Here is a 26,496-nt window from a genome sequence, read left to right as displayed (position 1 = left end):
AGTTTACAGGTGGTATTGTTTTTCTTTCTTCTTTTTTTTTTTTTTTTTTTTTTAAAAGGAGAGCGCCACCTGTTTTTGTGGCTGCGTCAGTACAGCATGGATTCACTGACAGGGAAAGCAGTATCTTTTTAAAAAAAAAAAAAAAACATAAAAAAAAAATGATGTGTTCTGTATTAGCCTGAGAAACCAAACATTTTTTCCCCTGTTGAAATTTCTTAATACTTGCTGCTTAGATCACTTCTTGTTACTGATTGATGATTCAATAATTTTATAATTATCGGGTCAAGTATGTAACTTGATGTTTATTTATTTATTTATTTAAGTTATGTATTTATTTAATTTATTATTTATTTATTTATTTCTTCGGCCACTTTTCTTTTTCTTTTATGGTTATGGTAAGATAAAGATATGTATCAAAAAGAAATGCTTATTGGGGCTTTTCTCTCTCTCTTTCTCCTTTTTTTCCAATTTTACAATAAAAATTCAAACCGGATGCTTTGTTTTTCTCGGTTATAATGTGTGGAGTGGAGTGCTGAACCACAGTGCGAAGAGAGGGGGAGTCGTTGCACAAGGATTTCCTCTCGAGGACCTTGGAAGGTTTGCGAGTGCAGATGTTGCAGCCTCTTCCAGCTCGCCACCGCGCAGTCCGTTACCGAGGCCTCGTCCCCGCTAAGTGATGAAACTGTGATGATAGTTCGATTGCCCTTTTCAAAGGATAGCCAGGTTATTACTGCACATCCACAGCTTGAACTTTTGTAAACATTTTCAGTTTTTTTCAACCTGAGCCAGTTTCTGCTGCTGTCCCAGGAGGCAGGAGTCTACTTTGGTATTCATCTTAAAATGCTGGAAGCTTTAGGAGAGGAAAATGGACCCATTTCAGACTCGTATGGAAACCCAGCTGTGCAGCATGTGGGATGATTTGGATTACCTGTCATTGTGGGGACTGAAGACTTTACCAGTTAGCAGGTCACCTCACGCTGCTCTGCTGAAGGGGGGGGGCACGCTACAGCTGAAATATGTGTCGGGATGTATATGATAGGGAGCAGAATTCACAAACAAATCCGCGGCACGTAAGCATCAGACGGTTGCGCGGTAGGCATGGCTCATCCTCATCATCACGGAGTGGCTGCAAGAGACAGACAGGGGAACAAATAACGTTTTCATTTTGACAAGCAGGAGGCAGTAAATTGAAATAAGGAAGACATCAAGTATCAGTCAAGTTTACATCACTAACTGCAGCATCGCTTTGGTGCCAGAAGCCAAAACCTGATGCAACATCTGTTGACAGTTGACTTGCCTCTCTGCACATGCACGTTGTAATCACTCTTACATCAGAATTCACTGTAGCATCTGAAGCTGTACAGCTGAGACACTGCGTTCACATATTGAAGAGCAGAGATTATTTGAAGAAAAAGAAAAAAGTGGGAGGGACACAAAAAAAAAGTAGAACCACTGGCTCATGAAATAAATTGTCCCAATTACAATAAAGTGTGGCTCTTGGTCAGTGTGCACGGCAGGCAGTTCATCTTTATTACAATCAGTTAATGAAAATCAATCCCCCTTCTGATAAACTCTTATCTCCACGGCCTTTGCGCGCCCCTCGTGCGGGGAGATAATAAATTAGGGTAATATTGCCTTTGATGAGGGAGTGGATTGCAAATTATTGTAACTTTCCAAGATTTATGATGCAGATGCTTAATTTCCGGGTGCCCGGGGGCCATTTGTTAAAAGTTTGGTGACACAAGCTCGTTAATAAAAATACACACTCAGACAGCCAGGTGTTCTCTACTGTTACAGTAGCAGCAGAGAAAACCCGCTGCTGAAATGGCAGGAAGTCCCACTGTAGCTTGTAGGATTTGCAGGCCGCTGGTGTTTTACCTTTAACAGTAAATACATATGAAGAGGCAGACACCCAGGGGATGCAGCGCGTTTTTACTGAAGTAGGACTGCCAATCAAACGGTGTTATTTCCCTTTTCCCAATCTCTATCGCACGCGCCAGGAGTGTGTGATTTGATATGTAGGTCAGTACCCGTTCTGGAGGGAGCCAGTGGGTGAGATATGTCTAGTTGCTCGCTGTCACTCTGATTACTGAGGAGACACAGAAAGATTGAGTTGGTCAGGTATGAGAGAGCCTGCAGTATGAGATAGCTGTATAATCGCTGAGACTAGAGCAGTCTAAAAACCACACACACGCACACGCACACACGCGCACGTAACTTCTCGCTCTCAGTTCTGCAGCAGTGACCCATGTAACAGGGTGTAATGTATGTGTATGTTGAACGTCTTCGGCTCGGTGCAACAATCAGACTCTGAGTGCATCATTAAAGCAAAATGTTTCAGCCAGTGGAGGTTGGGGGGGGAGGGGGTCTTAAGAGTCATCGGGAGCTGCAGGAAAATGATGCAAGGTGATCATTTAGGGAGCAAACCCAATCTCACAGGAGCAGGTGAATGAGTTTACAGCTGTGGCTGACCAACATCACAAGCGTCCTTTAGCATCAATAAATCGAGTCTAAACTGCAAGAGATTGGGTTTGCAACTCATGTAAGAGGTTTCCACGAATGCTCGAATCATTGCTCATCCTGTCTACATGATCTGTTATTATTTGTATCACCTAACGTGTACATCTGAGGCCTCCAATACCCTAAACCGGAGGCATGGCACCTTAAATATCCATACTAAAGTTATTTTAAGCCCCATATTGCTCCAAACACTTGATCAAAAGTCTCTCCTCATCTAGGCCACCTCATTTAAGTCTAAGGAACATCTTGCGTTAAGACAGCCATCAATCTAGCCATTATCAATCAAGGAGAGGACTCACACACCACTATCTATTTATCTTGCCAAGTGCTCTATTAATATCAAATTAATTTCCCCATTGAGGGTATCAATCACTCAAGCAGTTTTTTCTCATCTCATTAGCTTGGTAATTGTCCTTGTTTACATGGGAAAGTCAAGACAGGATGGCTCAAAGAGACTGGACGAGCAATCTCTGCAGGCAATTGAGCAGTTTCCTGTAAAAAAAAAAAAAAAAAAAAAAAAAAAACAACCTTGTGCAACATCCTCAGTGAAAAGATTTTTTTTTTTTTTTTTTTACATATTCTTCATTTCCAGTTTTTAAAAGACAGAAGTTTTCAATGTCAATCTCCATTTTTTTTTTTTTTTTTTTTGTAAAGAAGCTTCCAAGTTCAGAAGTTGTCAAGAATCTCACCTTCTTTGAACGGACTGAGAGGGCGCTCTCACATGGCGTAGTTGTATAAGGCCGCCGCCGCTGCCGCCGCTGCTGCTGCCTGCCAGAGCTGTCAGATGGCGGCATCTCCAAACATGATATCAATCAAGACCAGGCTTGAAGCTTTTTTACCTTGGTATGAAATTATAAATAAAACGGAAGGATAACATATACCATCCACGCCATCAGCTCACTCAATATTTAGAGCAACAGTCATATATTTAGATAAAAGATGGTGAGGTGGTTTACAAGTAGGCCTACCAATACAACAACGTTAAAATACTCCATTACAAGTAAACGGCCTGCATTCAGATCCCTACATAAAAGCAATGAAGAAGTATAAGCAAAATGTACTTGCAGTAAAATGTCCATGGGACTGCTATTAATTACATATTGACATTATTAGATTGTTAATACTGATGCAACAATGTGTAAGCAGTAGGCTATTTTTACTGCTGTAGCTTAAGGTGGAGGTAGGTTTTTTTTTTTTTATTTTACCTTTATTTAACCAGGAAAGTCCCATTGAGATTAAAAACCTCTTTTTCAAGGGAGTCCTGGCCAAGAAGCAGCAAAAGAGTTTCAAACAATACAATCAATACAATTACATACACATTATGAAAAACAGTTACAAAGGATCGACTCAAGTGTTCTCAATCTGGACTTAAAAGCGTTCAATGAAAGTAATTCAGTTAATTTCCAGTGTTTTTGCAACATGTTCCATGTGTGGGGGACTGAGTAAACAAAAGCCCTTTTTCCCAGTTGTGTACGGGCAAGTGGAACAGCGAGCAACAAAAGATCATTCAAACGCAAACAATGAGAGCAAACACTCCTCCGTGAGATTAAGTTACAGATGTAGGATGGCAATAGACCAAGCATGGCCTTATAAATGAAAGTATACCAGTGACCCAGCCTCCTGGAGGACAAAGAAGGTCATCCCACTCGAGAATACAGTTCACAGTGATGGGTCAAGACCCTACAATTAGTAGGAACCGCAGAGAAGCATGATATGCAATGTCAATCTTATGGAGACATTTAGCAGAGGCATTCATGTACAACAGGTCTCCATAGTCTAAAATGGATAAAAATGTTGCATTAACAAGGCGCTTTTTTGCCTCAAAAGAAAAACAGAATTTATTACGAAAGAAAAAGCCCAATTTAAGTTTAAGCATTTTCACAAGATTATCTATATGGGGCTTAAAAGTCAGGGAGTCATCAAGCAAAATACCAAGATACTTGTAGGTGTGAACCATCTCTATGACATTTCCCTCAAGAGTGGACACTGAGGGAGTAGACTGAGGGACCTTCTTAGTGTTTGAAAACATTCGTTTGGTCTTTTCAGCGTTAAGAACCAGTTTTAGCTGGATAAGTGTGTGCTGGACCACATCAAAAGCTTTCTGCAGAGATTCTACAGTTTTGGCAGGGTTCAATCCAAAACAGTAAATTATTGTCTCATCAGCGTAAAAATGCATATTAGCGTCAGAAACATCTTGTCCTAAACCATTAATATACATGATGAACTGGAGGGGTCCTAATATAGAACCCTGCGGCACCCCCTTGTGGACATTCAAAAATTCAGAACACAGACCATCACATTTAATACACTGGGTCCTGTCACTCAAATAATTTGTGAACCAGGAAACAACATGATTAGACAGTCCCAGACTTAAAAGCCTATGCTTTAAAATAACATGATCCACAGTGTCAAATGCTTTTGACAGATCAATAAAAAGGGAAGCACAATATTGTTTTTTATCAAGAGCAACAAGTATATCATTTATCACTTTTGTAGCAGCCGTGATGGTGCTGTGTTTTTTCCTGAAGCCGGATTGCAGTTTAGAGAGTAGGTCACTAGAGTACAGGAACTTTTTTAAGTTGATCACAAACAAGAGATTCAAGAAGTTTTGACAAAACACACAAATTTGATATTGGCCTGTAATTAGTTAAAACAGCTGGATCACCTCCTTTTAATAAAGGGGTAACAAAAGCAGACTTCCAAAGAAGTGGAATTTCTTTGTTTTGGATTGAAAGATTAAAAAGGACTGTAAGAGGTTGTGCTACATAATCAGCTGCTATTTTCAAGAAGTAGGGCTCTATCAAGTCCGGTCCGTTTGGTTTCCTATGATCTAATGTTTTGAGAGCTTTATGCACTTCCTGCACAGTAAAAGGAACAAAATTAAAATACTCTCCAGAAGACATTTGAGGCTCTCTGTAGGAAGTCACGGGGGCCACTCCTGTGGAGTCAAACAAAGAACCAGAAGCTACGAAATGGTTGTTAAAGCTATTTAAGACCTCGGTCCTATCGTAGACAGGGACAGAGTTTTTTAAGACATATTTTGGAAGAGCCTGAGGTCTTCTATTTACAGATAGAGACTTTATCACTTTCCAAAATTTCTGTGGATTGTTGAGGTTTTCTGTTGTGACAGATAAGTAATATTCTGATTTAGCCTTCTTGATAAGAGAAGTACATTTATTTCTTAAATGCCTAAAATTAGACCAATCAGAGGGAGAAATCGCTTTTTCTGGCTTTGGACCATACCACATTGCGCTGATGGATGGACTCTGACAATTCTGGAGAAAACCAAGGGTTCTCTCGTCCCTTGACTCTGAATTTCCTAATGGGAGCATGTTTATTTACAATCTTCATAAAACTCTCCTTGAATTATGCCCAAGCCAGCTCAACATCTGGCAACAAACTCAATTGCCCCCAACTAACGAAAGCTAGATCATGATGAAAGGCTTGTTCATTAAATATTTTTAAATTTCTCTTACAAATAATACGCGGATTGCATTTGGGGATTTTAGTGTTCCTGCAAGTAGCAACAACCCAATGATCACTCAAATCATTGCAGAACATTGATGAGAACTTATGAGGAACATTTGTTAGGATTAAATCAATCAAGGTAGACTTATTAGGACTCGTTTGGCCTTGTAGGTAGGTTGACCAACAGGCTAAGGTTAATAGAGTCACAGAAGGATTTGAATTCACCAGAAACTGCATTTAGCCAATCCCAATTCAAATCTCCAGCCAATAAGAGTTAATTGTAATTTAATTTTGACAAAAGATACTGTAAGGATGATAATGCTTCCTTGATGGCAGATGGAGGCCTATAGCACCCCACGACAGTTATAGACAGGGACTTAACTATTTCTACATTCAAAGTCAAAAACTCCATTTGCTTAGAAATAGATTCAGATAGAACAATTCAGATAGAACAATTGATACATCAAATCTTGATTTTACATAAATGGCTACGCCACCACCTTTTTTAGGCCCATCTGTACGATAAACATTGTATCCAAATATGGCAATGTCATCATTAGAAATAGATTTGGATAACCATGTTTCAGAAATGATCACAATATCTGCATCGGTCGATTTCACCCAAATTTTGACCACGTCCATCTTGGGTAATAAGCTGCGTACATTAAGATGAACACATTTTAACCCAGGCATTGATTTGAAATCAGCAGGGGTCTGGACGCATTTCAGCTCAGGTCCAGGGTTTGGTTGCACATTTCTGGATATAAGTAAAAGTAGAACAATCATCACTCTTCGTTTCACGCTACATTTTGAAACCGTCTCCTGCGTTTCAAATGTTGAAGCCAAGCATTGCTTTTCATTTAGTGAAAGTGAAAGATTGTACAAAGCAAGAAAACCCTGAAGTTTAGGTACAACACCAGGCAGATTGAAGTTGAAGACCAAAACCAATTGAGATAGTGGTGGCTCAAGGTGCCCTGCTGCACTAAATGTAGTGCCACTATAGGAAGTATCGCACATACTCAGCTTATTATTTGCAGAACTTACCCAAGGAGCACTGCTTAGTCCCAAGTCCCAAACGGTCAACACACATAATAAAACTATTAAGAGTGCCATAATCTTCATGTTGAAAAATATCAGCAGAAACAGTTTGTGAGTGGCACAACCGTAGCTATTTTCCAGAAGGTGGATGTGGCAGGCTCGGGCCTGTTGGTCCAGGCTCCAGATGGGGATGGATGTAGCAGACTCAGACCTGTTAGCCCGGGCTCCAGGCGAAAGTGGATGTTGCAGACTCAGGCCTGTTAGCCCAGGCTCTAGATGAAGGTGAATGAGGAAGACTCAGGCCTATTTGCCCAGGCTCCAGATGGAAGTGGATGAGGCAGGCTCAGGCCTGTTAGCCCAGGCTCCACAAGGAAGTGGATGTGGCAGGCTCAGGCTTGTTAGCTCAGGCTCCAGGCGGAGGTAGATGTAGCTCAGGCTTATTAGCCCAGAATCAGATATAGCAGAGGCTAAATTAAACTCATTTAAAGTCCGCCAAAAAAGAAAACAAACACTAAAACTAAACTGCAACTTTTAAAACAATAAAAAGCAGTAAAATCCATTAAAATGAATTAGTCCAGAGAGAGACACTGAGCAGACAATGAGCTTGCTGCCATCTTGGATGAAAATTTGCATGTACGTGTGGACTAGGCCGTAGAGTGGTTTTAACCACTTTATATGCAGTCAGGTAGTTTAGTCCAGTGGTTCTTAACCTAAGGGGTCGGGCCCCTCCAAATGCTCACAAGAGAAATCTGAGGAGGTCATGAGATGATTAATGGGAGAAAGAAGAAAAAGATGTTGGATCATTTTACCTCTTTGGGTCTTAATAATGACAGGGTCCCCAACAAGACACTGTTTATTCTTTTGAATGGGATCAAAACGTTCTGGAACCACTGATTAGACTTTCATAAATGTGATTGATTGATTGATTGATAGATAGATAGATAGATAGATAGATAGATAGATAGATAGATAGATAGATAGATAGATAGATAGATAGATAGATAGATAGATAGATAATTTATCCTTGGTTATCTCTTAAAGCAGAGATAACCAAGGATCTTAAGTTTCTGTATTTTTATTTGAACTGTTCTGCGCTGAAGCAATGCAAAGGAAAAATATGTGTTCTGAAAGGTTTCTGTCCTATAGTTAAAATGTGTTTTTATAATGTTCTGTTAATGTTTTGGGTGTGCATTTATGTTATCTGGGTTTTAGTTTTGTATGGTTGATTTAGTGTTCATGTTTATCTGCATTTATTGTTGCACCATGACCGAGACCCGGGTGGGGACGGATGGCGTCTAGACAGTGAGCTGATGTTAGGGGGAAGACACAGGGGGGAAAATGAGCGACTCTGTCTTCCTTTCACGCAGTTCATGACTTTGGTTATCTATAGTGTCTGTGTCTACTGTCTTCCGGTAGGATTTATAGGAGCAAGCATATTGAATCCCGTGTTCTTAAAGTCAGGCTCTCATAAAGTAAAAACAACATTTATATATACAACTTATTTCTGTAGTATTGATAAGTATAGGCTAATTTTTATATAAACATAAACTGGATATAAACACTGAACTGATTGAGCCACTTGTTAGAAGTGAAATGAAAGAAGTGAATTGTCTTAGTTGTGAAAATCGATAGATTCTTGTTTTAAGTATTTTTACCTAATACAGTTAAAAAAATGAAATTAAGCACAAAAGTATAGTTTTTAGCAAAATTGATATCAGCCTAAAAATAAATATATTATCTTGCTATGTTGTTTATCTTACTTAGATTTTATAAGACCAATCATTTTTGAATGAATCTAAATCAAGTGACTGCAAACCTTTTAGCCTATATTCTACTTCAAAAACGTAAATGGAGCTGGTTTAAATAAACATTTCAAAACCGCACTCAGAACAACCAAAAACAACCAAACGGGAACGTTGGGTGGAGGTAACAGTGCAACCACAGGATAACGTTTCAGTTGGTTGGTTCCCCTAACGTTTAGGGAACGTTATAACCCTGAGGGAACGTTCCCTAAATGTTAGTTTTTGGTTTGGTTCGAACTAACCTTTAGAGAACCAAAAACTAACGTTCCCTAAACGTTCTGTGTTAGTGGGGTAGTAGTTTCTGTTTGAATTCGAAGTAATGACGCAGTTGCCGGTAGCCAAGGAGGACATGGAGGATTAAAAAAAACCTGACGGACTCTTCAGAAGAGCTCGGCCTAATTATCTTCACTCGATTTTCTGCGCGTGGAAGTCTCTGGACGACACAATCTTCTGAACATCGCCATCCTGAGAAATCCAGAGAGAGCTGTGTGGAGCTGATATTCTTAATTGGCTTTGTAGCATCTCATTTGGCAATGGCTTGAATGGAACGGACGTTCATTAATATCAAAAAGTTACGCACTCAAACTTTAACTTAACATGCTTATTTTAGACAAAATGACTCCAGAAAAAAAATAATGTAGGTTTAGCCTACTAATGATTTTTATTAATGACTACTAATGTAAACTTGATTCGTCTACTGCATCAACTTACCGCTCTGCGTTAATACAACTTGACCTGTTAAGTTCCACCTTGTGTCAACAGCAAACGGGTTTCCACGCACATTTCTAGTAAAGTCAACTAATTCGTCGTGTAAAAAGTAGAATGGAAAGAAAAGTACAGTATTGAGTACATGACCTTTCCCCCCACTGACTGCCTCCCCCAAGACACATTTTCCCTCCAATTACCTCCCCTCTCTTCATCCCTCCTAACACTAAGAACAAGGCAATACAAGAAGACTTGATTTAGGACATGACTGTGCTGAACATATTTCGAGTGAAAATAGTTTCGTCTCATTGCTCCTTCCCAACCACGCGGCTCACTGTGTGCTGTTGTCTTTATTTAAAGAAATGGGACATGGAGAGATTAACTGCGATTTGCATGTGTGACGAAACATTCTGTCACTCAGAGTAATACAAGGACCAAGACACTTTTAACTTAATTCAAGATATAAATTAAATCTACATCTACTAATTATAGCGCATTAATTCTTAATGTCTTTGCAGGAGCTCTCTTAATTGCATTTTTGATGGCGATAAAAACTGATCGCATCCTTCTTTCTAATCATGGCACTCGTTGTTCGTGTATAGTGCAAATATGCAGCACCGTGCGCGCGTTGACCCTAACCTGGTGTTAAACCACAGACTAAATCCTATTTGGAGCCATGCAGCGCTCGGGCAGACCAAAGCAAAGCGAGCAGCCAGCTCAGCACTCAGAGGTAACATTTACACAGAGGGACTGAGAGCACTGTGGAGCCCTACAGCTACACAGCCCGCTTGTCAAAACTGTGTGTATACTACGAGCTTGCAGCCCTGATGGACTGAGGACCCCATCAGGACACAAGTGGTATTACAAGCACACTGTTTGGAAATGCTGCCTCTAAATTAACTCTTTTGTGTTTTGCTTGTCATCTTCTGTGTTGTCTTAACATATTAAATATTCCATATTAAAAGATTCATAACCCTGGCTTAAAATGGAGGAGGTTTAAAATGGAGGTTGTCTGAGCTTTTTCCCCCTTTTTAAACAATTCACCATGATGTGATGGGGGGGGGAAATCTCTATCCTCTGTCCATGATAGCATTTACAAAAGAGACGCACAAAAAAAAACAAAAAACAGACTGGTCTGGAGTGTCCAACAATTTAATACAGAAAATTAAAAACACATATTAGTTTACTTTTCTTACAATGTCTCAAATAACCTACTAAAAACACAACAAATGTAAAACATATTACAGTTAAAAACATCTATAAACAGGCAAATTTACACAATATAAAACACATATATACACTCTTTTAATATATTATTATATAAAGATTTTTTTTCCTTTTACCTTTTTAAAACTGGAAGCCAACCAGCTTGAAGAGGGAGTTTCACAGAATGAGAACTGTTGAATATCACACTGTCATCTTATATTATGGATAGGTAGTTTTTACATACAGTTGTTGGATCCTGTGTCTTTAGCATGCCAATTATCTGAAATAACAGTTGAAATAGACAAATAACATTTGCATACACAAAACCTGCTGTTAAAACCGTTAAGTGCTATTGATATTACTGTATTATGCAGGATCTAGAAGCCACATTGCTCTGCAGAAAAACGGCTTACATACAGTATGGAGTTACATGTGCAGCTGTTTGAAGGTTGTGCACTATGATGACTTTGCTATTTACAAAAAAACTCAATGCTGTTAAAGCTGCCGTGATTACAGCACACACACACGCACAATTATGAGTTTTTTAACGATTGTTGAAAACCAGCAGTGAGCACATGGAAACATGTTGTACTGGACCCCAAACCACATGATGCATTTCTTTTCCTTCTCCAACTGACGTGACCCATGTATGAATCCACAGAAATGTGAAGTGGGAAGAAATACCATCTTTTAGTCTGAAATCCTTCAAATGACAAAAACAGAAAAAGATCACAACATTCACAAATTGCGCCCCCCCCAAAAAAAAAATAAAATACAAATGTATATATGTCTGTTAAGTCACTCTTTCCTCAAGCTGGTAATGCTTCCATGTTCTGTTTGTCTCCATGTTTCGCTCTCCCTCTTTAGAAAAACAAAACTCATTTATATTTATTGTTTACAAAAGCAGCAGAATGAGGAGTAGGAGTGAGAGCAGGGAGCTGTTGGTTGCTGCTGCAGCCGTCGTGTGCGACGCTCCTCGGTTGTAAAGACGAGGAGTCCTCGGGGAATTCTGCTTCAGTTTACTGGGCGGCAGCGCCTTTAAATCCTCCAGCGCGCCGTAGGCCGCCATGGAGAACTCGGGGTCTCCTGTGGTCAGCAAGTCAAACACACAGGACTGAAAGTACACGTCCTCCACCTGCAGAGTCTCTCTACACTTGGCCGTGGCGCGCTCCACCGTGTAGACCTGGTGAGGAGGCCGCAGAGGCCCCAGCTCCGTGTTGGTGCCCTGCAGCCGGGGCTGCTGGCTCTGACGACCCAGCGTGTGCTCTTTGATGAGCTCGTTGCGCGGGCAGCCGTGCAGGCAGAGCTGCAGACCGCCATTGTCCTCCGAAAAGTCCAGGGTGTCCTCTGGCATGCGGATGGCAAAGGTCAGGTAGCTGCCCACGCGCCGGACGATGATGGAAGTGCCAATGTAACGGGCCTGTATCTTCACCTGCCGGCCCACTCCGGAGCCGCCTCGCTCCACGATGGTCAGGCTGCCGCTCTCGCCGCCACTGCGAGTCCCATCCTGAAAGGCCAACGGCAGATCCTCTGTGGTGGCCTGGTACACCTTCTGATCTGTGCAGCCGTGGAAGGACTTGAAGATGACAGTGATCTGAAATAAGGGGAAAAGAAGATCAGCATTTATTTAGATTTATGTACATTCTTACCCTAATAGAGCTTAAATAAGAGCAGTACCATTTAAAGCCATAAGGTGGCAGCAGGAAACCAAACATTTGAACTGCTGTGGAAGGTGTGGATGGCCCATGCTGGCCTTTTTACAGAGTGGCAGTGATTGCTGTCAGTGGTCCACTGGATTGATACCACCCAAAGAGGAAACTGCTCAAATAAACCACAGTTACAATCATTGTGTGGTCTTCACTTTCACCATTCCTTTTTATACCTAAAGCAAATGACTCAAACTAAAAGCAGTAACTCCAGTCTTCCCTGGATGTTGGCTCAAACGGCACCTTTTCATAACTCAAATCCTCATGAATCTTCCAACACTTCTCCTACACTGGCACTGCTAGTGCTTGCTCAGTGACTGACTGTGATTTGTATTCCAGCTGAACTTTGAAAAGAAAAAAAAAGAACAAAATTGGGCCTAACCTGTGTTTCTTCAAAGTATCTTGACAAAGCGGTGGCTGTGGTTACGTTTACACTTACGGGGATACAGTATTTGATGGATGATTTCCTGTCTTAAGTCTGGCAGTTGCAAACAACTCCAAAAGCATGATGGGGGCATGCGGGTGCTGGCACAGATATACTCACGCTACAGGTTCACATTAGGCTGCACAACGGCCCACAACACTCTGTAAATGCCTTTTTGAGAGAGTTTGTGCAATTTAGCCCCGGTGCAATATTATAGTTTATTGTTTTAAATAGTTGGTTTTCAAACCGGTGAATTAAAATTGGTTAAGTGTAAGGAGTCAATGACACTACCCGACAATGGGAAACAAAATTATTTAGTATTTTTAAGCAAACAATTCACATAAAAGCAGCCTAATGAACCTATTTTAAAATGGACACAATCTGTACGTGATGAATAATGTGACTTTTTAGTACCAAAAAGAGACCAAGACCTGATAAAAGATTTCAACTATTTAAAAGCATTTAGCCTAGAGCATGAAAAACCAGCCTACTTCATTAACAGAATCAAAAGGGCCTCGCTGCTGTCCAATTATTCCTTTATTTTTCCACATTATCCTATATTTACACAAAAAGCACCAAGTTAATTATTTGACCAGAGGGGTGAAAAAAACATTCCAGATCGTGGCGGTGGAAGAAAATGTTTGAGTGAGCGTTAATCACTACCATATGACCACCCATGTGTTAAAGGTAGAGCGCTCAAGCATGTCTGTGATTCAACACCGCTGAAGGACTCCCCTCCTCTCTCTTTTCCCCTCATAAGATCTGAAGGAGCTCCAAGACAAGAGGAATGCTGGAGGCTCGAGAGGCACCGTGGAATGACGATTAACTTCACATGTTGATACTTTATGGCAATAGTTGAGCTAGCAAGCCAGCACTCAAAAACAGCCCGCTTATATAGGCCGTTGGTTTCAAACGCACGACTATCAGCGTTCATTTCTAGTAGTGTCCTAGGTGGTTGTCGTGAGAAAAGCAGCACCACACCGAGGGTCGCCAAACAAATCTGAGGAGCTGTGGTTGTGTGTGTTTTTGCCAGATTTTTTTCTTTAAGCTTTGATTTTTTTCCTTTTTTCCCCTGTGAAATCTTGAATAGATTGAGCTATTCCGGCCTCTAAAAATGTATTCAAATGAAACCATAAGAAAAGACTATTCAAACATAAAAGACACCTGCAGAATGAGAGCGGGGTTGCAAGTAGAAACTGCTTTGATTTAAAAGGGGTCATATGCCAAAGACGTTGGAAGCCGCAGCGCTAAACTAGAGCTGCAGCTATTACCTTCATTATTGATTCATCTCCCAATTATTCTATTGAGTTTTACTTAATTCATTGTTTTGTCTGTAAAATGTGAAAAACAATGTGAAAAAAGGGTGAGGTTTTCATTTTTGTTCTTCTTCTGACCAACAGTCCAAAAGCTAAAAAGATTTTAAATGTATTGTCACATATGAAAAAAAAGAAGAGAAAAAAAAAAGGCATAAAATCCTCACTTTTTAAAATCTGAAACCAGAGAATATTCTGGCACTTTTGCTTGAAAAATGATTGAAATGATAAGTCAATTATCGAAATAGTTGTTGATTAGTCACTCTGTTGCAACTCTACAATCCTTACCTTGCTGGTTGCTGTGGCGCTGGAGCCAAGGACAACAGGCACGTTGGTCACCTGCACCGACAGGAAGCGGTTGTCAATCAGAGGCCACGCCCCTTCCACCTTGCAGGTCTGAAACTCGTCGCGGAAAGTCCGTAGGTGCGGGTCTCCGAATAATCCACAGTGGGCATATTTCTTCTGCTGACCGGCAGAGCCCGACATGAGGACGCGATTCTCGTAGTCGCACAGCTCCGACACGGCTGGACGAGACGTACTGGGGACCTTGGCGGAGGAGGTGGGCCCTTCGCTGGAGCAGTTATGCTGAGAGAATAACTCCTTAATGCGGAAGACGGCCGAGTGGTAGACCAGGTCCCCCCTACAGCTGCGCGCCTGCCGCCTGGTGCACAGGGCATAGGCTCGCAAGGCGATGCAGTAGTCTACATCCAGAGCCACGTCCTCCTGCAGACCACTAGACGGGGAGGTAGAAGCCACATACTCTGCATTGCAGCGCTGGATTCGACACTGCTGGCAGTGAGCTGGAAAACAAAAACAATGAGCATCAACCTGTTGTACTGCAATGGCATTAAACGCATTGGTTACTCTGTGAAAATGCTTGCTGCTCTTCTCAATTTCATCAGTAACCTCCCTCTCTGAAAAGAAAAGAAAAAATACAGCGGACTAGATTTACCAATCACCAAACCAAAAACTGTTTTCCCTGCGTAGGAATCTTAAAATCCATCTGACATTTACAGATACATTACCTCAGCACAGTACACGAGGCAGCAGAGTCCAAACCCATTAAAACCCAAATGCGTGAGCTCACGAGGCCATGATCCCACACTGTGCTCCAGAGTCAGTCAAATCTTATTTCCCCCAACTAGCCCTCACAGAAATAGCATGTAGCCTGACTGTAGGAGGAAACCAACCTGTGTTAGTTTGCCTGAGGGTGTTGAATGTGGTTTGGCTGTTGCTGAGGTAATTGAAGTCCATTAAGCTACACTACATGGCACGGCAGGGCTCGGTGTATGGGGGCAGTTAACTTCAGGAGGATCACAAGAGGAACATCACAAAGAGTCACACTTGTTTAAGAAACTCAGGGTCCAAACTGGAAGCTGGAGGGAGGATGGTGGGGGGCAGCAAAGCACAGCATGTGATATTTGGGTGGCATCGCCTAAATTTGAGTCTTCCTGTTAAGTTATGACTCACAAGTGGGATATTTATTATCAAGGAAAACAAAAGAACTCTTTCTGTGGGAAGTAAAAGTGTGGATATTCATCGAGCTCATTTCATTTTGGGTTACTTTTGCATGGGATGTCTCATTTGCTGACCAGCATAATAACTCCTGCTGTATTGTGGATATATTTTCCATTTCAGATCAGCACCATGCAGCTTCCACAACACATACATCACTTTCACGGCAAAAACCGGCATCAGTTGCAACAGGTTGCTCCTCTGTTGCAACTGAATAATCTTCGGTTTACTCCAAAGCCCCATCTAATCTCCAAACAGCGTGGACAAAGACAACAAGATAAGCATGGAGATTTCACACCAGTGCACACATGAATATTTTTGCACCATTTCTTCCCTTCCACACACGTGTGATGCACTGAAGGGGGAATGACATGACAATGAGGATTAATGCATCTCACAGTCGCTACACTTCAACACCAGCTCTGATAAAAACTGAGATGGAGTGTGAGAGGTCAAGTTAAAGGCATTATGCATCCCTCCTCTGAATTCCAACAGACCTCCCTTGTCTCGCTGCCAGGTCACACAAGTCCGCTGTGATTGACACTTTCGGACAATCACTGCCTGCACAGCCATCAACAACCATGCATCTCCCCAAAGGGTCTTTATGCTCCGGCACTTAGTAGGCTACCAACAAGTGTGAGGACCATGTGGGAAATATAAGAATAGGAAAGGAACAAGCAAAAGGACCACACAGACAGTATTAGTATTTTACAGTTTAGCAGATTTTAGTTAGAGCTGCAGATAAGGACGGTATCACTTGTGACTTTAACAAAGAGCCCAACTCTACCAAACATCTGAATGCATTTCAGCAACTATTCTTTGCATATTTTAACCATAAATTGAAAATAAAACTTTTAGGTGCTACAGCCAGTTACAACAAGAAAAAGAGCCTGATGGGCCTCCAGGGGTCTTTAGATATGGTTGACAATATTATTCATGTTTTCTTCATTCTTATATCTATGATGGTTTGCAGTTTTCACGTCTAAATAAATAAAGTTACATTGATTTTATATTTTGTCACATTTTTGTAAACATACTAACATTAAACATAATTCCATATCATCCATATTAGTATATTATGAATGCCCATAGTGGCAGGTTAGTTTTATTTTTGCATTTTAACAAAAACACATTAGGAACTGGCCACAAAATATGAAATAAATCAAAAATCATAATCCAAACAAAACATGCTTCTGCGTTTGGTGTAACGGTTAGTGCTTTATGATCTCTAACTGGGACCAACACGTTCAGAGGCCAGAAAGTTGGACCCCCATGCATGGTAGCTAACAAAGTTAATAAATGAAGCATGAATAGGGGGAAATACCATGGTCTACTAAGCTTTGCAAAAAACTAAAACAGTCCAAATTAAGTGTTAAAGTTATACTCATGATTTGAATAGTAATTGTGACCGTTTGGTGAGCGATTAGCAGCACTTTCTGGTCAAAAAAACAAGCTCCGCAGTTTTCTTTTGGTTTGACTGCGGGTGCTAGACGCCAGTTGCTAGCTAGTTGCTAGCTGGGGGGCTACGCCATAACTTCACACAACTTGATAAAACCGTAACAACAACGGCACTTGTGTTTCGTAAAGTGTGATAAACGTTTAGCGGTTGGCGACAACTTGTTTGGTGTCGTTGTTTTATGCGAGAATGGTTGGTTGTAAGTGTGTTCAAAAAGACGTCCGTAAAGTGAGTTAACTCGTGCGGCTCGGCTAGCAGCGATACAAGTGTTGGATGCAGGCTGGGATTCAATAGGGCTTTACTTTGTCCCCGCAGCGGACGGGGTACTTCTAAACAACAGCGACTTTTCTTATTATTTAAACACCAAAAACACTTAATACTTAAGTTATTATGTAAGAGGAAAGTTGAAAGTCGTTAAAGAGTTTGAGATCATCGACAAAAACGCCAGGAAAAAGTTAACTTTTCCCCCCTCCATTGCGGGGAGAGCGGGACACAGTTTTGCATGCAGGAGAGGAGTGGAGGAGCACGGATTGAAAAAGCAACACTTACCTGGTCGAAACAGCAGCGAAAGTAAAACCATTGTCAGCGTTACACAGTCCCAAAGCTGCCGTTTAGCCGTGATTAGTGGTCCGCTTCTCCCCATACCAATCCATTCAGTTAGAATGGAGTTCCTCGACTGCTTCTCATCGACGTTGTGGCTGCGGGAAACCAGACAAAAATTCGTCTTCCTTCCCAAGCGCTGTCATTCAAAAGGGGCCCCTGGCTTCAGGGCGGTTCTACGAGGGAGGGGTCTAAAGTGTAAACGGGGCCCAGAGGTGATTGCTGGCCAATGAAACACTAATTATTCACTACCCATTTCATATTTACATGTAGTGGCAATTACTGGGATGAGGACAGTGGAAAAGTGCCTTCAACAACACAAGGGGCGGTGGGAAATTATAATTGCCCTGATTAATATTTGTGCATACCCTGTACAAAACCTTACAACCTCTTTTTCCTTTCTAAAACAAGTATATATTATACAAAAGTGTTATGATGTCTTTTACATATTTTTATTGCAATACTTCTATATTTATGTACTTGACTGTTGCATGATTTTGCTCTACTGTTCTTTATTCCCTTTTTATATGCTTATTGTATGCACCAAGGCAAATTCCATGCAAATGAAAACTCACTTTGGCAATGAATCTAGTTCTGTTTATAATTGAAGAATCACATGGGTGTTATAATAGTATTACAACCGCCTATTTTATATATTATATATATATATATATATATATATATATATATATATATATATATATATATATATATATATATATGTACACACACACACACACACACAGTAGGCTAGGTCTACTAGGTCGCTGAGGTTAGAACTTGGAACTATTCAGTATAATCAGAAGTGACAAGTAATACAGCTTTTCGCATGCAGAGCTACATCAGACTAGTAGAAATTTAAACTCTGCGCTAAAAAGCACTCAGGGACAACTGTCCTCTGACTCCCCCTCCTCCCCCACCCCTCCTCCACACCACCCTACCTCTCCCTCCTGAGACAAATGTTTGTGTGTTTTCAGCATTAAGAAGGAATCTCCCACCTGCTGTTTTCTCACTCCAGATTTAGTGCTTTAATAATAGAGTTTGATTGACAATTGTGTGTGCAAACTAGCAGAATATATCTTGCTTAGTTTATCTAGTGAGTATTTTAAATATAGAACCTGAAATGCATAGCAAGTGCATTATTTTGATGGTAGCATTGGAATTGTACTGAGGCTAAGGAATAATATAGTGGTAACCTATAATGTTAGATTTGTTTCCATTACACTGATTAGCTTGTATATCTGAGATCAATAAATGCCTTCTTTTGTCATTTTTTTGTTGTTACAAAGTGGTATTTTACCTGCCAAAACACATTGGCATTGTCTGTTTTCGTCAGAGAAAATACTCTGACCCAATTATTTTCTCTCGGCAGATCTCAGTAAAGTGTGCTATTCATTTTTCCATTACATTTTCAGTTAGCAACTTGTATGTTACTCTTTTCCTTTTGTGGCCAACTTTCCATCTCTCTCACCTCCTTCAACGACACATTTGCACAGCTGCTGTGAGGCCGGACCATCTGCAAGGCACATACACTCACCAGCTTACAGCCCTTTTTTCCCTGAGACACACTCTGTGGTTTTTGTGCCATGCAAATAAAGAAATCAAATGCACCAACCAATTACTGAATCAAATATTGGTATTAAGAAAATCAACAGTCACAGTTTGCGTAATTTCTAGAATTAGAATAAAAGTTAAAGCTTTGTTTTGGTGCAGCTGGAACATTTGGCTTGTAGCTGTGGGTCTCCCTCTGCGCCTCCCTCCTGACTTTATGAGAGAGAAGTGAACCTAGACAGTTATTGGATCACTGGTTTTTCTATACACATGCAGGCTCCTCCGGCCACACAATTGTGTGATTCAGGTGGCCTGTCAGTCTTGTGAAAGGTCTTCACAGGCCCATGTTGATGTGGGGCTGATATATATAGTGGAGGGGGAAACGAAGACAGCTCAACCCAAGTGGAACGTTTGGATTGTTCTGAGCTGCCAGAAGGGCCTCTGTCACACTGGATCCAGTGTGCCAAGTTTATTCCCCCAGAGGGCTCTACCTTACTCTGTTTGTTCAGCTAATTTTGGAGACTTGGTTGGTTGATCTGCTTTATTGCTGCGCTTTATGGTCACATTTTAAATCCCATCAAACAGGTTACACTTCGTATTCCCTTCGACAACTTGGACACGGGACAGTGATGCGGTGTAAGAGGGAGATCTGTTGTGTTAATATACTGCACAGCAAATTAAATGAATGTCTCACCTGTTACAGTGTTTGTCTTTAGGAGCGAGTGATGACATTTCCTGCAGAAAAAAAACATTGTTTACTTCAATTTATCTCAGCTGAAGATGAAAAAAAAGCTCAGTTTTAGTAGTAGTGATAGAAATAATACAACTGCATGCTGAATGTGTGTTACACAAAGATAAAAGACAACAAAATCAAAGCCATAGTTTCGCTCAATAAGCTGCTGTCTACTAAATGAAGTGAGGTTCCACACTGCGGGACTGATGACCACTGAAGCAAACAGTTAATTGATCCAGGTGGACGGTAAGGATGAATTCAGCACATGAAAGAAACTCTGAGACCGCCTGTCAGGCTTGATGGGAGGAGAAAGACCTTTTTCTTCCCATGTTTCCTTATGAGCGTATTGCATTGCATGCTCAATATATAGCAATATGTATATACTACCAAGTCTAACACAAGTCGGAGAGAGTGGGTGTGTATCGGGTAAAAAACAAGGCCGGTATATTTCTCCTGCTGACAGTGGCTCACTTGTTCTGGTACAATAGAAAAAAAGAGGCAGTTTCCATGGACCTGAGAGAGAAAACCAAAGTGTTTTAAGTTTTGGACAAACATTAAGAATTTCCGACAGACACAAGAACAGAGGACCTAAAAGCAGTGCTACATGATAAAAACATAGCGACAGAAAATGTCAAGAGTTAAGCGTAAGAGAGTGAGAACGAAAGAATGAGAAAAAGGGGGGAAGGGAGAAGGAAGGGGGAGAAAAAGAGGGAGTGAGGGATTGGGTTTCCTCTGACTGTGTGTCTGGGCAGCTCCACATGTTCCTCATTAAGGTCCTCACACTGTGGGACCAGCTCCACACCGGGATGCTTGTTTTTGTTATTAGGCTGAACGTGCTGTGGTCTGGTGGAAGCCAGAAAAACGGGGCCAGTCCGGGACCATCTCTCCAGCTCACTGTCCTCAAACCGAGGAAAAATAACTGCAGTGACCTCACATATTTCACCACGACATGGTCAGCATACGCTACTCTTTGAAAACCTGTAATGTGTTTATACATACATGAAAGTGGAAAGCGTATTTTCAAATCTAATCTGATACATGATGCGTTTGTACTGCACTTTTTCAACCTGTAAATACAAGTTGCACAACCCTGACCCATCTGTTCTCTTTGCCCAGCAATAGAGGCTGTAAACCTTAAACAATTTAGTTGCAAATGCAATGTTTACAAAATAATTTAAAAAAAAAAGTCCAGTTGCAGGAAATTGTTGTGTCATGCTTCTGATTTCTGTTCAATTTCATGCCCATCTAGATCCGTCAACTGAGACATGTATCATGTTTCTTCTGAGGGCTGATAACATCAGAGATTGGGATCAGAAGTAGCACGCGCCCTCTGCAGCCTCCGCTAGCACCACACGGTTGCAATATAAGAGACAAGCTTATTGAATTTTAAACAGGAACCAGAGCAAATTGACTGTTTTTTTTTTCTCTGAGGGCCCCTGTCTGAAATGAAGTGGCCTATAGCACAGCTGAGACATAGAGTGAGAGGGAGATGGAGAGAGATGCAGAAAGCAAGTGTGTCTGGCTCAGGCCTCTCACTGTTAGAGGGGATCTGTTATCTCAGTAGAGATAAGGGAAACTGTGGTGTGAGTGTATACGGGGCAGCGCTGATAGCATCTCCACTCAAGGATCCCACTTACGGCACCCTGATTGATAGCTGACAGCCCACACAGGGTGGGGCTTTCGGTGTGTTTTTGTAGGTACCCCTCAATAGGTATCCATGCAGGCATCTGTTTAGTGAGATCCTTTGGATCTTTGTCTCTGAGTAAACAAGAATTATCACACTTGCGTGTCATCGGAGTAGAAAGTCTGCTAGTCAGGGCCCTGCACTGCCTGAAATCCCGGAAACAAATTGAGGATTGATTTTTATTCATTCAATATAAAATAAAGTATTTCTTTCTAACACTCAGATTTTTTTCTGTTTGTTGCTTTATTCTTTACCACATTGAATTGAACTCTTTTCTTCTTCTTCCTCCCTCATTTCTCACCGAACAAATGTTGACACAGCGTCAAGCCCCGTGCTCATGAATAGACAGTCAACTGACAGGTAACCCTAGCTCCAGGGTCGCGGGGTCACCCTGGCCTGATGAGGGATGATGGGTAAAATAAATGGAGAGCACCACACAGAGGGACCTCTGATGTCCTCAGCCTCAAGGGAGAGAGTTCAGGGCCATTTGACCTCTGACCCAAACCCTGCATATGTGTTTGTGTGTGTTTTGAGAGTTAAACCTCTCCCCAATCTCGAATTCTCCAATATGTTTCTGATTTTTATTTTTTTTTACCTGGCCAAGTTTTATTTTTCAAACTAATAAATAAAAAAAAGTAGCAAAAACAGTTGTAGCAGCCTGTGAAGCTTATTCCAATGCATAAATTTGTTTGAACATGCCTCGTCTTTCTTTTCATGACGACACTCCCACACTTCTAGTCACCAAGCAATGATGTAGTATGGAAACAGGTAACAAATTGCTTTGTAATGACCTATGACAACTCTCTTTCTCCCAGAAAACTGAAATGTTAGCAGTAATACCTGTGCGCCCACCAGCTCAGGAATTAATACTCAATATTTTCATTTCGTCATTTTTCAACTTTCAATTTGTGCATACGTGTAAAAGTGTGTGGAATGCCAAAAATATACTTTATTCTACTTTAGATTGTGTTTTAAAATGTTTGTTTTATTTAAAGAGAAAGAACAACTTAGCCAGTTCTCCTTAAAAGACTGCTAGCTAAATGCTAATCAAAATGCTAAAAAAGTTTTTACTTCTTTCTTTTTTTTTTTTTTTTTATCTTTGACGAATAAATGTTTTCTCTCTCCTTCATTTCGATTAGATTTGAACAGATCTTTATGACATGCAAGGAATCGTGGAAATAGTAGTTTTAGTATAGTTTGGGTTTTAAAATCCATTCCCAAAGCTGGTTTAGGATTTTTTCTCAACCGTTTGGCCTTTACACCTGATGGCTCGAGTCTTAATCTGTTGATGCATTTGTGATAAAGCTAACCTTCAGTTAGTCTGCAACAGTTGGTATTGTTTCTGCCCTGGCCCACCCAGACAACTGCCTTGAACCAGGAATAGATGGATAGACAATAACTCATAAGTGTGTATAAATTTAGCCATTCTGAGCTACCAAATTCAAGCCAAGAAGGCATTCGGAAAATGTTCCCTGCTGCTTGTGTTGATTTAAGGCACTGAAACATGGAGGAACATGGCAAGACTTCTACCAATCAACTTTGATTGACTCACTGCTATGCACTAAACGCAGATCTGTTAGGTGGAGAAAAGTCTACATGAAGTGCTGAGAAATTGATATGACGTTTTTTTTTCCTTAGGTTTTCAGCAGATGTTTCTCACATTTACTTTAAAGAAAAGGCCAGTCCTTATATGGTTATATGGGATCATGCATGTCACACTCTAAAGATTAAAACAACACAACAATCAACATCACACTGACACTCCACTATGTTAGTGAATTACTATATTAGATCATTTGTAGTGGCTTTTACAAAGTAAAAGTCATGTTCAAAACCAGTACAACAGTAAATCAATAGGATGTTATGAGTAATGCCAGAGAGGAGAAAAAAGAAGCTTACCTTGGATCAGTGTGTTTGTGGTATATGCTGTATTGTGAATAGGAGCACTGCTCTAACTGGAGTTTAAATTAGCAGACGCCGTTAACCCTCGTTCCTTCTACAACTTCAGCTGGCCAACTAAGAACTTGGGCAGCTACAGGGACAGATAGCCATTGGAATCAAGGCACATGACAACAGCTGTCTGTTTCAAGAATCGGCACTTTGATTAAAGTAGGATGGTAGTGAGCGATGTGGCCTAATTCCCACATATCTGGGTAGGGCACTTCTGAGAAGAGAGAGGGAGAAAGAGAGAGAGAGAAAAAAAAAAGCAAAAGCACTGAATGGAAAAAAGATTGAAGCATAATCACATGCATGCATATTCGAAAACATGCACACTTGCAAACACTCCCACCCTTATACTACACTTATGCTACTTATATTCACAGATATTCATAGGCTTGAAACCATGTGTCACACTTGGAAAGCTTCCCATATTCTCTAAAAGTCCATCAAACACACAGACCGAAGGATATGAGTGCAGCCGACCAATGGCCCCGGTGTAAGCTGAGCATGTGTGCAGTGTGAATGAGACCTTTGTCTGTTATTCAGGTCCACCCCTACGTTATCTGTCTTGCTCCTTTTAAAGAAATTCTTTATGAATTTTGGTTTTATTTCTGTTGTCCAAACACCTGCGAGAGTGCTGTTTATGCTTGGTAACAATCACCAAAACAGAATAGACACACAGCTTCACCTCCATCCAACTCTTTTATGTGGCGTCACTGTTAAAGCATGATATGAGCAGAATTCACAAACAAGAGGGATCATGCCCCGTAATGTGTGTTTGGTTATCAGTTGGCTGCTGCAAACAGGCCGAGGAGATGTGAATGTGATTAACCTTGCCAGACTGACTCAGCGCGCTCGCTCCGGGATATAAGCATTCGTTCCTGGTGATTTATAGACGTGGAGTAGTCAGCCACAAGGCCTCAGGCTGAGGGAGAGAGAGAGAGAGAGAGAGAGAGAGAGCAAAACAACAGTACTTAATTCAAGTCTGACAAATATTCTGCAGGAAATCTATACAGACTGCTCCATCAAATCTTTCAGCCCCCTGGTTCTTCCACAGTTGTAAATTGCAACTTGTAAACTCAAAAGTTCCACATTAACAAAAACATTGTCTGCTCTAGTTTACTCTATGCAGTAATACACCATACTGTTTCTGTCTTGCCCAGACAGCATAGAAAATGCATCTTTGCAAGCTCCCTGGGAAATGCGCCTTGGAACAGATGTGAATTTCCAATAAAAGTGATTCTTAATCCTGCATGCATTTTTTTAAAGTTGTGAAATTGCAAAATACCTCATAGGCTGAATATGATTCATCCCGCATTGTTCTCTTCCTCCCTCCCAGAGTTTGTTCTGTCTTTTTAGGCAAGCAGCTGTTCACGCAGACAGCTGCATCGGCCATTCATTGCAGTCGAGAGGCAATTAAAAAATCAAGTCAATGTTGTGTTTCAGTTGATCCATTGCTATTTCTACATATAATCCTCTCTCTCGTGTCTCCCCTCTCTTTAACGTACACACGCACACTACCAGCCCTTTCTCAGGCACACACATAGATGCTCATGCACAGTCGAAGAGCGATGATGGTGGGATGGTATGGAGATTCATTGTTTTTCTAAAGACAAAAGCTCCAAATTGCAGTGACATGGCAGTGTTGAATTTGAGGCATTATTAAGGCCAGGGCCGAAAGGAGCCATGTAATCTCCAAGACTTACTGGTCCACAGATTTTTTCCATATCTTCTTCAGTGGAGGTATGCGGCTACACAAAGTCTGACTGGCGTCACTGTGGCATTCAGCGGGGAGTTAAATCGAGCTGAGGCCTTGTGCCACAAGCACTGATGCATTCTTACAGGACCGTGCACATGTAAACACACACATTCATACAAGAGCTTGCATGCCCAGTTGTGCTCTCTTCCAAACACACACACACACACACACACACACACACACACACACACACACACACACACACACACACACACACACACACACACACACACACACACACACACACACACACACACACACACACAGTCCACACACACACACACACACACACACACACACACACACACACACACACACACACACACACACACACACACACACACACAGGTCCGTGCCTCCAGTTGTTCCCTCCTCTCATGGCACACAGCAGGTGTGAGTGTGATAGAGCTGGCTGGGTGAGCTGCAGTCTTATAGAACAGCTTTTCTATTGTTTCTCATATGAGTGTGCTCTTTTGGAATCGATTTGGAAAATGTAATGGGATTTAGCCATTGGCCATGCACTTTTGCTACCAACATAGCAGGAGCACAGACTCATTTATGATACATGATGCAATTAGATTCACTATATGTGAAAATATTCATATTCTGAGGGCTGTGGTTTATTATTTCAACTTTTGGGGCATTTTTAACATATATATATAGTAGGAAACTGAGTAATCCCTCTGCTTACACATCCCTATACTCATCACCCAACATGGTGCCAAACTGGCTTGGGTATGAAAGCCCTCGCTCAGCTGCAGTCACAAAGAGACTGATGGCCTTGGGTTGAAAGGGCAAGCTCTTTCAGTAGGAGATTCAACGAATCAAATGCATCATGGAGCTGCCACGGAGTACTGCAGGTGAAGCAGAGGCAGAGGATTGGACGATGAGAGGACACTCACTCACTGACTTGGAATCAGAAGTCAAACTGTAATGCAGAAGAGCAGCTTTTAATGTCAGAGAATTGCAGAAGCAGGTAGCAGTAGAAATCTTATATTTGGGGATTAGCCAAGTTATTGTCGTGATTTAAATGCTGGAATTGAAATGAATTCATCGCAAAGGCAGCTGTATAATC

At 41.2% G+C, this 26,496-nt stretch overlaps 1 protein-coding gene and 1 long non-coding RNA gene across 2 annotated transcripts; both read right to left on the bottom strand.

Annotated features, from left to right (window-relative positions):
• Window positions 1-438: 438 nt before the first annotated feature.
• On the bottom strand, window positions 439-7,658 carry LOC114561984 (uncharacterized). Its single transcript, XR_003693418.1, has 3 exons — window positions 7,033-7,658; window positions 3,210-3,359; window positions 439-1,126 (listed from the first exon to the last, which is right to left on the bottom strand). It is a non-coding gene; the product is annotated as an uncharacterized LOC114561984 (long non-coding RNA).
• Window positions 7,659-11,328: 3,670 nt separating this feature from the next.
• On the bottom strand, window positions 11,329-17,952 carry rgmd (RGM domain family, member D). The gene is made up of 3 exons (XM_028587351.1): window positions 17,703-17,952; window positions 14,471-14,982; window positions 11,329-12,333 (listed from the first exon to the last, which is right to left on the bottom strand). The coding sequence occupies exons 1-3, from the start codon at window positions 17,794-17,796 to the stop codon at window positions 11,635-11,637; spliced, it is 1,305 nt and encodes a 434-aa protein (XP_028443152.1). The 5' UTR covers window positions 17,797-17,952; the 3' UTR covers window positions 11,329-11,634.
• Between the last annotated feature and the right edge of the window lie 8,544 nt (window positions 17,953-26,496).

Source organism: Perca flavescens, chromosome 9 (genome assembly GCF_004354835.1).
Source record: "Perca flavescens isolate YP-PL-M2 chromosome 9, PFLA_1.0, whole genome shotgun sequence".
Lineage (NCBI taxonomy): Eukaryota > Metazoa > Chordata > Actinopteri > Perciformes > Percidae > Perca > Perca flavescens.
Note: the sequence above shows the minus strand (reverse complement) of the source record. Positions and strands in the feature narration are given on the sequence as shown.